Source organism: Anastrepha ludens, chromosome 3 (genome assembly GCF_028408465.1).
Source record: "Anastrepha ludens isolate Willacy chromosome 3, idAnaLude1.1, whole genome shotgun sequence".
In the NCBI taxonomy this organism is placed as follows: Eukaryota; Metazoa; Arthropoda; class Insecta; order Diptera; family Tephritidae; genus Anastrepha; species Anastrepha ludens.
Genome location: NC_071499.1, coordinates 28104835 through 28117004, shown reverse-complemented (window position 1 = coordinate 28117004; position 12170 = coordinate 28104835). Strand labels below are relative to the sequence as shown.

General features: G+C 38.2%; 1 protein-coding gene and 1 long non-coding RNA gene across 3 annotated transcripts in view; one reads left to right on the top strand and one right to left on the bottom strand.

The window, feature by feature from the left end:
* The window catches only part of LOC128857254 (uncharacterized), an 83631-nt gene extending 77413 nt beyond the window's left edge, over positions 1-6218 (top strand). Inside the window, exon 3 of the long non-coding RNA XR_008453907.1 lies at positions 2211-6218. This is a non-coding gene — a long non-coding RNA (uncharacterized LOC128857254). The remainder of the gene's footprint in view (positions 1-2210) is intronic.
* Positions 6219-8984: 2766 nt separating this feature from the next.
* LOC128857253 (putative odorant-binding protein A10) lies at positions 8985-9944 on the bottom strand. Of its 2 annotated transcripts, none has more exons than XM_054092924.1 (2): positions 9636-9944; positions 8985-9540 (listed from the first exon to the last, which is right to left on the bottom strand). In XM_054092924.1, the coding sequence occupies exons 1-2, from the start codon at positions 9877-9879 to the stop codon at positions 9335-9337; spliced, it is 450 nt and encodes a 149-aa protein (XP_053948899.1). In that variant the 5' UTR covers positions 9880-9944; the 3' UTR covers positions 8985-9334. The 2 variants fall into 2 exon arrangements, with proteins under 2 accessions (XP_053948899.1, XP_053948898.1); XM_054092923.1 differs by having other exon boundaries at positions 9100-9524.
* Between the last annotated feature and the right edge of the window lie 2226 nt (positions 9945-12170).

The following is a 12170-nucleotide window of genomic DNA, read 5'->3' as shown; positions in this document are numbered from 1 at the left end:
TACAATCAATGGAGTTTAATGTCTGGCGATTATGAAATATCTATGCAAATTATGAAAACAGAAAGATTACAGATACTAATGCAAATGTATCATAGAATACAGCTACGATGTGTATTAATTGTATATACAGACACTGCCAATTGTATGTTGACGCAAGCACTTATGAAAATATTAGATAAGCGTAATTAAACATTAATAGCATCAAGCGGAAATTTTCGAATAAAATTTTCTGCTAACTAAGAAAAAAATTAGTAGTTTCGTTATGCGTGAGCTTTTGCGATAGTTGTGGCTAATTGGAAATGAATGTCTGTTTTGCAATGTCCACTCAATGCTTTCTTAAATAATTGTGCGCTAAATAGTCGAAAAATTAAAAACAAGAGAAGAAAAAACACGCACACAGATGCGTTGGTCATCTTAATGTAGTTATTAGTGTTGGTAAATTTTGATGATGTAATCATTCTATACCAATTCCATGCAGTCGAGCCTAATACGTGGTTCTGAAGTATCTCCCTTTTCTGTAGGAAAGTGCAAAAAACTCTGGATATGGTTAACACTTAGTGCTGTGCGAATAAGCTATCGGCAAATCCCACCAAGACTGACATTGTCCTCTTCACCAGAAAGAGGAAGCTTGATGGACTCATTCTGCCTAAGCTAAAAGGAGTCTCAATCCAGCTATCCAAAGAAATTAAATATCTTGGAGTAGTCCTCGATAGTAAACTCCTCTGGAAATCACACGTTGAAACAAAGACATCCAAAGCACTGACAGCCTTCTGGCAGTGCAAGAGTGTTTTTGGGAAAACGTGGGGTCTCCAAGCAAAGTCTTATTGATCTACACGGCTATGATAAGACCCATTATTAGCTATGCATCAGTGGTCTGGATGAGTAGGCTCCCTATCGTGGGAGTCAGGAGGACTTTAGCGAGACTATAATGCACTGTGGCCATCTGTTGCGTCTGAGCTTTTCCGACTACTTCAGGCCCAGCATGAGACGCTCTGATTAGTCTACCACCACTTGATGTTTTCATCCAAGGAGAGACCTTGAAGGCCATCTACAGGCTGAAACACAATGGGAATTGATACGGCCCCTGTACGGCATTGGAGAACAGAGTATGGACTTCGATCCAACGATCCTCGCCATGCACCTTGACTCCATGCCATCCAGAGTCGTGCTTGACAAGAGATACAATGTGGTGCTGTCGTTCTGCCACTCCCTTCTGCGCCATCAAAGCCACGGTTAGCAAACGGGTTACTCTAACCCACAAGAGAGCTTGGCAGGCTAAAAGAGGCTGCAGGTGGACAAAACTGATGTTACCTGTCATGGCCGACCGACCGTCGCAGTACCTCCTGTCACTAAGCAAAGGGGCTGTAGGCAGCTGGTTGGACTGATTACGGGCCACTTTCTATGGGCCCGGCGGATCACTTTGTGTGCATCTGCCTAGCCTTCGCTCGAATCATGCTTGAGGTCTTTGACACTGCTGTGTTAAGAAGTGATCACCTTTGTCTTTGACACTACAAGATCTACTCAGATTTCTTCGGAGGTCGAGTAGATTTAAAGAAAATTAAATAGGGAATCCGAGTGCAGTACAATGGATTTAATTGTGTCTGAGTGCTATACTTGTTAGTCTGACAAAACAAAAAAAACCTTACTCACAGACCGCTGCAGAGGTCAGACCTAATAGCATGGCGCTATGGAAGACGCGGCGGTTCGGCCACGCTTCTATACTACATACTAAGAGTAGTTATAATCAAGAAATCCACTACTTTTTCCCTAAACCCACCTTCAACAGGCGCTTCGAGACTAACTCAACAGAAAATAAGTAAAAGTCATCAAAATTGAAAAAAATTATAATTTTTTTGAAGTGATATTTAGGGTTAAATTTCATTTTTTTAGGGTTGTAGCTTCCAAATTAACAACTAAAATTATACCCCGCCTGCAGTAGGCTTTCTCACACTTTACTCTAATTGCCATTATTTCCATTTTTTCCCTAATCTCGATGTAACTATTTACGCGCGTTGACGTTTGAAATTATTTACCCAATCGCATCAGGAATAAATTCAGCTCTTTTACTGATTGATTTTATTACTTGGCTAATTTCGTTGATAAACAACGCTTATAAAAATAATTATAATATCTGACGTTATTATCTATTTACTACTTTTACCATTCCATTACCTAACTAATTCACAACAACTATTTTTGTTTCATTTCAGGTAAGCGTTGTATATGATTGACGTCATATTTTTGGGGGTTTTGTAACAAAAAGTATTTTACTGTAAGTAAAAAATATTTATCCTGAATACAAAAAATATGCAGATTTCACATGACTCAGATATTGAATTTGATTTCAATTTGTCCATAGTAGTGGAAGAAAGTGGATGGGGTAAGAAGAGTGAATAGGTGGGTTTGTATTTCTACGCCCACTTTTAGTTACCGATTAAAATTGAGTGGGTTTAGTACTGCAACCTGAAGGATCTATTGTGCTCCCTTCATTGATTCAGAAAATTTCGCTGAGTTGATAAATGTATTGGCTGGGGTTTTATATTTGATAACGAGAGCCAGTGAATCTCTGCAGAGATGGGTCGAATCTATACGGGGGCATTGGAGTACTTGTTTTCTCTCATCAAATTCAATATCGCAGATACATTTACAGTCCTTCCGGACACTGAAATGCTTCTTAGGCAGAGAAGGCTTCTTAAAGAAATTAGATGTTTAGATGAGGTGTTGCATTTGAAAATGAGGCAACCAATAAATTTATTCACACATGGGCCGAAGTTGGACGAGAGTATTAGAAGCGCTGCATTCTCTTATGAACATGAATATGACTCGAAAATTAGGGCCTATACACAATTTCTTTCTGCCAGCCAGCCAGTCTAGACTTTGGATTCCTGGACAGACATAAGACATATCCTTAATAAGTTGGAAGGCCTCAGGAATGTGGAATTCAAGAATCTTCTCAAGTTTTTGATCATTTCAAATGGGTTTTAGAAGAAATGAATGAATGTTCGAATGCGGCATCGCAATCGGCTATGTGGCCAAGTGTGTTCAATAGTAGACAACCTGTACTACCTAATCTAACGTAGAATCGTTAAGGGTCCGTCAGTCCTTTGCCGTTGCTCTTAAATACGTAAATTTCGAGTCAACTCAGTCATCAATGAGCAGTTAGCAATAAATGCCCTTACCGTTCCTTGTACCTTACTTTTAGTTTTTAAGTTTTTGGGAAAATGAGTAGGCGAAATCATCAATTTTTCTGGCTTTGTGAGATTGAGAGTTCTAAGTATCGTTTCCTATTTCATTGACGCCTCTTATAAGCAGACAAATTAAACGTAACGAATAAATAACGCTCTCGGTGGGTAAGACCACTTTATGGAATACTAACTGTAGTCCAACCTGATACCTGTTTACAATGCCTGGCACAGCTTGTGCATATGAACTCTAAGTTTTGTCAGGTCATCCAAACTAAGCTAAAGAATAGCTTTTAATTTTTTTTTTTTAATCTGCAAAAGGATTTGGTAGTTTTTTTTTAAAGTAGTTGGCACGAATTCGGCTCTAGATAAAATTTCCGATGTGGGATTCGAAGAATTCTAAGCATTTTGAATGGGGTAAGTATGTGGGGCCATACTTGGAAACAAAGCTTTTTGGCTCCAAGACTTAAAATCGTAAGAGAGCTGAATGACATTTGGACGGTGACTCCAGAAGTTTGCTGGCAATGGTCTTTCAATCGGAAGCCTTTGTAAAACTTAAAACAGCAAACTGGATAGTTTGCGAAGAGCTTCAAATCAAGGTAATCAGTGATAGTCAAACTGTTCTAAAGGCCTTAAAAGCCGCGCGCACCTTTTCAAAAATAGTACAGGAAAGTAAGTTGAGGTTGAACTCCGCTGTAAGTTGGAATGAGCTTGAACTAATATGGGTGTCAGGAGACTCTGGTGTGCAATGCAAGGGACTGACTGTTGAATTAATGAACTACGGTTCTTTGCAGCAGGGGTCAACTATAGCAAGAAGAGTCGGACATATCAGAGTCTGCATTAATAAAGTCCATGAAAATAGTCGGTGCACTACTGAAGCCTGCAAAAAGAGGGAGTGTGTCTTGAAAAGGCCTGACAGAGTGACCTTTGTACAGTGACCTCATGAGTACAATGCATGATCATCAAAGGTGCCATCGACGATCCACGGTGTACAACTTGTTTAGAGGATAATAATAGTACTGAGCGCTTTCTCTGTCGCTTTCCGGCTTTTGCCAGACATAGATACTACATTTTTGGGCCGGGTGTATTGGGAATGGATGAGCTAGATTCACTTTGACTCAAAAAACTGTTGCGATTCATAATTTAGCTTGTGAAGTTTGCTGAGTTGCAATGAATTCCTGTCCCAACTGTCTCTCTCTAACAATTAAATCCTCTGTCTAGGCCTTAAGTACAATGGGCTTGAGTCCTTTCTAAAACTTCCGACCATCCACAACTCCATTACACTACATTCTTGCTATTTACTCTGAAAGCATACACACACATATAAGCACATAGTCGTGTGCTGCTTGTCATTTTTGGTGCTATAAAGGCGGAAGATGCTGTTCAAATTATTTAACTCCTATTGCCTATCCACGGCAATTAATTAATTCAACCCATTAAAGTCTAGTCAAACTTTCTACATATGAATTTGGACATAAATTCGGATAAAAGATGATAAATAAAATAGAGCAAAGCTTGAAGCTCTTTAAGTAATCGGAGCTCAGATTTTGAGACGAATTTTGAAATTGTGTTAATTTTATGGCCTTCAAATTGCTTACCAAAATCATTATAAATACGATTTTCAAACACACGCATATATTTGAATATTAATAACTGTATGCTGTATGCTGAAACTTGAAATAGGAAGAGGAACAACAATAAAAACATTGCCACAAAGCGTGTGATAACAAAACAACTTTGGTGACCGCAATAAAATTCAAGCGCGTATTTCGTCCGCGCCACCAACAATGCTACCAAATATTGTATACAAATACTCAAAAGCAATAATAAAAATACCTTGGCAACTAAAAATGTTTGTTTGAATGCATTTATGTCTAGTCTCGGCGCAAACCGGTAAACGTTTGTAGATCCATCACAAAAACAGAAGATATGAGGTTGTCTACACGTAGACTCGACATGCGAGCGAAATTGGGCACATCATTGGGAAAAGTTAATGCCCTGCAGCTTTGTTAAGCTGCTACTAAAACATACCAGACTAAGGCAAGCCGCATTAAATATTTAATCAAGAAGATTATTAATACACAGGCCCTCAAATATGATGTGTGTTTGTGTCTATGTGTTTTCACAAACCGCAGCTAAATAGATTAAGTTGGTAAATTTCGCAGTCTTGGCGGACTTTTCATTTTGTGATTTCGTTTGATTGATCACTTCTACTAAGTGAAATAAAACATAATTAATTCTGAATGATTTAATGAAATGTGTGAAAGATTCGCTTTGCTTTCATGAGAATTTCTTCTTTCTCTACAGGCTCCGATCATAATTTTTATAAATGAGAATAAATTTTGTTCATTTTGATGGCAGCTCAAATAATGGGTTGGGCTATTTCGCCTGACATTCAAAGTTATTAGTTTTCATTCTTATTCAAAGGTTATTTTAGATAAGTATTGGATTTTATGTGACTCTAAGCTCAGTTTTGTAGAATTACACAAAAGCATATTTATGAGCGGACGTTGGCCTCCAGCTTACAAGGCTTTTGATAGAAGGGAGGTGAGGCGGTGTGAATCAGATTGATTCAAATAATGCTGAAAAATTATAGAAATTAGTGTTCTTAGTTGGCTTAGTGAGGCAGAATTTGTTCCAGTTGGATATTTGGGTATGTAAATAAAAAAATATGTTTACACTTGTGTGCAAAATAATAGGAGCGCGCCGAATGACCAAGTTTTCAAAATTTTGTATATTCTAAAATTAACAAAAATGTAACAAATTAAAAAAAAAAAGTATTAAAATTTTTAGAATTTTCTAAAGAAAAATCGGAGTTTGCAGTTTTATTAGTTTTCTAAAGAAAAGTCTGAGTTCATAGTTTTATAGTACATTCAATTTTAGGATGAGGATTTTGTTTAGCTCAAAGTTCCAAACTTTGTACGAAATTCTCAAAAATTTAACAAATTTCTAAAAAAGAAAAATTCATAAAAATTTCTAGAATTTTTCTAAAGAAAAATCGGAGCTTGCAGTTTTATAGTCCATTCAATTTTAGTGAAGATTTTGTGTAACTCATAAAACGTTGTACGAAAATCACAAAAATTTAACGAATTTCAAAAAAAAAAAACATAAAAATTTCCAGAGTTTTCAAAAAAAAAAAAAAAAAAGTACATAAAAATTTCCAAAATTTAAAACAAAAAATCGGGTTATACAGTTTTATGGCTCATTAAAGTTTAAGGAGGATATAGTTTAACTCAAACTTTGTACGAAATTCGTAAAAATTTCACAAATTTCGTAAAAAGAAAAATTCATAAAAATTTCTAGAATTTTCCAAAGAAAAATCGAAGCTTGCAGTTTTATAGTCCATTCCATTTCAGTGAAGATTTTGTGTAACTCAAAGCTTCAAACGTTGTACGAAATTCGCAAAAATTTAACAAATTTAAAAAAAAAATAAAAATACATACAAATTTCTAGAATTTTCACAAAAAACAATCTAGCTAAAAGTTTTATATCCCACTCCATTTAAGTGACGATTTTGAGCATTTTATTTCATTTGCTTTCTCAGCATCATACAAATTCAAAATTCAACTCGATTTTCCGTCGACATCCAACTTACGTTTTAGGTATTTATTTATTTATTATTGTATATAATATTAAAATTTTAAAGGCTATAAATTTGCAAGCCTTGACATTTTCTAAAGATTCTTATTAAAAAGTAAGAAACTGTGATGACAATTTTCTTAAATTTGTCAGTTTTTTTTTGGGAAAGTTTGGAATTACGAGTTATTTGGTTTTTGTTGTAGAAATAAAGCACTTTATTTTCAAATAAAATTAAAAAACAAAACAAATAAAGACAATAAACATGTAATTAAATACAAAAAATTGTTAAAAACTTGGTTGGTAATTCGTCGCGCTCATATAATTTTAAATAGTTGAACTAGGGAGTGTTTTCAAAGAAGGTTTGCTTATGACTTCAATCTCAGAAGAGTGATCGGCGTTACGTAATAATTAGCAAAGTTTTTTCACTTCTTCCTTCTTTGCAACAACTCTTGTCCCTGCCAGTTTCATGACTTCTATGCCAAAAACTTAACGCTGCTTTAGGAACCTTATAAAGGACTCACTTCTTAGCCTTCTAGTTAGTTAGTTGCCTCCTCCAAGGACCCCAAGAGAGTCTCTCGAAGGATTTTGTTTATATTCTTCTTGCCCTAAGAAGCCACCGCTAATCGCACTACTTACTGAGATCGATACTTTTTGCATTGGAAATTATTAATGTTGTTCCCACGACTGTCGGTTCCATGTCAGCGGAATGACCCGGATTTATATCTGGCCAAGGACTGTTGCATCAGCAACATTACCTTACTTATACATGTATGGGGAATATTTATGTTGTTACAACAACAAGAAACCGATACTTTTTTCTTCTCTTTAAATATCTCATAGTACTTGAAAGGTGGTTTCGCCTGGCCATCGCATTTTCCCGATAAGGTAATTTTTAGTATTTATGCGCTTTCTGTTATTTGAAATAAAACTTAATAATTTCAGACACTTAATAATTTTCTTCTTCTTGATTGGTGCGATAACCACTTAATCAATTTTAGCCCAACTTAACTAGCGCGTCAGTCTTATGTTAACCGACGCCAGTAGGACACTCTATGTAAAACCAAGTCCTTCCCCATCTGATCTTTCTAACGCAAAGAATGCCTTCTTTTTCCTCTGCTATCATTAACATCGCATCGAATAATTACGGAGCTTGTGTGTTTGTCTCCATTAGGACGACATGACCCAGCCAACGAAGCCGGTGGATCTTTAATCGCTGCACTATGGCTATGTCGTCGTAAACCTTATACAACTCATTGTTCCATCGCCCGAGATACTAGTCGTTGATAACGTGCAAAGATCCTACAATCTTTCACAGAATCTTTCTCTCAAACAATCAAAGGGACACCTCATCGGATGTTATCATCGTCCCAGCTTCTGTGCCATACGTTAGGACGAGCATGATGAGAGCCTTGTAGAGTGTTAGTTTTGTTCGTCGGGAGAATGCTTTGCTATTCAATTGCCTACTTCGGCCAGGGCAGCACTTGTTCGCAATAAAGATTCTCCGTTGGATTTCAAGGCTGACATTGTTATCGGTGTTAATGCTGGTTCCTAACTATACCAAGTCTTTTAAAATCTCGAAATCATAGCTGTCAACAGTGACGTGGGGGCCGATACGCGAGTGCGCCGACTGTTTGTTTGATGACAGGAGGTACTTCGTCTCGTTAGAGCAAAGGCTGACATCACCACCATTCGGGCTTTTACTGTGAACTGACAAAAACCGATTTCTTAAACTCGAGACCACAATTGAACTCTACGGCTAAATAGGTAGTCAAAGAAGCGCGTAGTCTTAATAGCGTGATTGGTGTTCTCATCAGAGTTCACAAGAAAGTTGTTCGGAAGGAATTTTGTCTATGGTTAAACTCATAAACCGCTCTTTGATAGGTTAGCCTCGACTCGGCTCATCGCTGGACGAAAACACTGACACTAGAAGTCGTGATGCCCACTTGTGTCCACTCTGTGTTGAGACTTGCCTGCTTAAGCGAAGTTAAGTTTCCGCCAGTTGAGCTCTGACTTTCATCAAAGCCTTAATAGCTGTAAGGCTTGGATATTAGGTCTTTGCGCAATTTTCTTAATAGCACGTAGCGTTTTCCTGCCCGTAAATTAGGGATCCACGTCTTTAAAATATAGCTTTTGCTCAGTTTCTTTCACTCCCTGCCAACTATCTAATCCACTCTAAGAAGAAAGGAAGCGCAGGGAGTTTTACTCTTATTTTTCTTATTGCACTACCACATCTTTTCACCTGCCTGCCTGGTTCGTGGTTCACAGAACTTCCTTACAACGAATTAAGTAATTTTTGGATTGCAGCCCAGAGTTCAAACGATACTTGAATGGTAAGCCACTTTGCACTTATTTTTTTAATATTCTGGATATTTTTATATTTTTTTTTTAGATTTTTGGAATGCGAGCATGAAACTAAGTAAATTTTCTAAAAGTATTTGTAAGTAGAGCTAAATCTAATTTGGTTAAAAAATTCAAAGTTTCTATTTTCCCATAACGGCTCCTAACTCGGTCAAGTTGTCACTAGCGCAAATAGTCATGCTTATGCCTTAGTATCTGCTTCTTGAGGTTTCTCCTCACCATTGCCGTTGGCCTTCTCCGCTAAGTAGGCTAAGCGGTAGCTGCCTTGCGGATCGTAAATCTGCTCCAAGCGCGCCCAGTCCTCTGGACGTTTGTCGATCAAGAAGTGCGTCACCTTCGCTGAGCCAGACCTCTGCTTCTCCGAGCACTTGGCGCAATCGGTTGATATAGCGTCGGGGAGTATCTCTGAAATTGGTGAAACCTCAAGGTATATGAACATTTATTAAACCACAGAGAACTCAATGCGAAGCTGAGTGCACAGCGCACAGTAATGCTCGTACACATACTTGTACATACCCTTCAACATTTTGGAGTCCGGTGTACAAGGACCTGTGTTCTCCAAGCATTTGATGTAGTTGCGCAAGAGACGCTCCTGACTCAATACCTCATCCAGATCGATGTTATCGAATTTGGTGTCATAGGATGGCTGATTAGCGACCAGCGGCGCAGCGGTTGTGGACGGTGGATGTGGTGCAGCGCTAATGGTAGCCACATGGTAAATAATGTAGAGGAGCGCCGACGTGGCGATGAAGCGCAACATTTTAATTCTAAATGTACTTTTTCCGGGCGACAGGGAATCGTTTGATTTGTAACTGGTTTACTTATTTGGGTGGCACTGTATGGCAGGCGAATTGCAGCTGAAGTTTTTATATCCAAAATGTTGTAAGCTGAATGCTTTCACATTCCATTGCGTGTTGGGCTGGTAATTTTCGCAAATTGGGCATAATTGAGGGCGGATATTGTAAAGCGTTTAATTTAAGCTGCTTGGCAAATTCCATGCAATTATTTCTAACGCAAGCTTCATTAGTTGTACAATTTGGGTGACTACTGCCTAATAGAGAAGGTGGGATAGTTAATTTCAGCACGAAATGCTAGATGAACTTTAATGATGATTACGTTCAAATTGCCAATTTTTTGCTAAATATGAAATTGGATGCCTAGTAAATGATGCGAAGTAGACATTGGGAAGGTTTTTCCGCACTTTCAGAAATGATGAGGTTTCTTACACTTATTAAAATTCATAGTTTATGCCAAATTAGCCAGCCTATGTATAGAACTTCATACAGGGTTTGATTGAAAAGTAATGAGCCTTCCCGCGCGGAGCGTCTGTCAAGCGATCAATCGAATCGGCTGGTGGGGGAAAATAATTGTTGGACCTTCCCCTTCCACTAGAAACCGGTCCCAGTTCGCTAGCAACAGCGGTGCAGTCAACATCGCTCCGCGCGTGAAAGCTGTTTTAAAAGTTCGTAGGGTTTGCAGTAGTAGTAGGATTTGCCAGTGGCGAAAATGCAGCGATCGTTGAAGCAACGTTACTCGATCAAATTTTGCGTAAAGCTAAACAGTCTGTACCTCCAGGAAGCACTGTAAACGCGGCATTTTACAAAGAAGTGCTCCTTCGGCTGAAAAACCGCGTCGCACGGGTTCGGCCCGACCTCGTCAACAATTGGATCCTTCATTACGACAATGCGCCGGCGCACACCGCCTTCCTCTGCACCTCTGCATTGGCCAAGATGGGGGGGGGTTCCGGTGCTTCCCCACCCTCCCTACAGCCCAGACCTGTCCCCTCCGGACTTCTTCTTGTTCCCGCGCCTGAAAAGAAAGCTGAAGGGGAGGCGTTTCGACAGCGGATGAGTTTAAAATCTGTTTTCTGCAGTGGAAGGACCTGCTACCAGCGGTGTATTGACGCTCAAGGGGCCTATTTTGAAGAATATTAGTTGTATAAGCCAAAACGTTTAATAAAACTGCTTAAAAAAAATAAGGCTCATTACTTTTCAATCAAACCCTGTATGTCCATAGGAAAAGTTTTGAGGACCTTGGTAATGGCAATGTTTGTACGGGTTTGGCTAAGGCCTTTATGCACTGCGACCAGATTGGCCTATTGTGTGCCGCTAATGACTTAATTATGATTATTTAGTATACCGAGGAATCGAACCAGCTCCTTAGGAGGAAGCAATTGTAGGTCTTCCCCCTCTAGTAGGTACGAGCCCAGGATTCTGTGTCCCCTGTGGCCTAATGCCACACAGTTGGTTATTAAGTGTTCCATAGACTGCTCTTCATCACAGCAGATCCTGCATGATCTTGTGCTAGATAACCCTATTCTGTTAAAGTGTGAACTCGTCGGCATGAGTGAGAGATATAAAACAATCGAAATTCGAAAATACGTAACCTGCGAAAATTCAAAATTCGCGATACTTTTGAACACACTTCGTATGTCAAATTCTCTTTTAAACTGGTGCACGTCCATATGAAATAAAATTGCAAAAAACATCCTCGTGTGCGGTGAATCAAAGCTTTTTCACTCGCATTTACAACGCACGAAATCTCATTAAGAAATATTTATGTCAAGTAATAAATTTAATTCACTCTTAGGCAGTTTTGCGTGATATTTCAAGCCGTTTTTAGTATGTCAAATTTGCTAGCTGAACAAAAAAAAACTAAAAAAACTCTTTTAAGAAAAATGCATTGAAATCATAAATACGCAATTAAAAAAGCTATAAAACTTGCTGTCCATATAAATAAAAAACTCAAATATGCGAAACATTCAACAAAGCAATAAAAAAATAATAAATATTTGTAGACGCGAAAAAGAAAATAAGAAAATTTTAAGTACTTACGCATATGAGAAATTAAAAGGCTTCAAACTGGAATATACAGCCAAGCAAGTAGTCAAATCAGATGTTACTTATGCATATGTATGTATCTATGTATGTATGTGTGTATGTGCGTGTGTGATTTGCTCGCATTCGCACTAGTTCACTAATATCACGCATGCGTTTTTGCGTGAATTTATGTACGTAGCACAACGTGGCCAACATAAATTCACACAAGCGA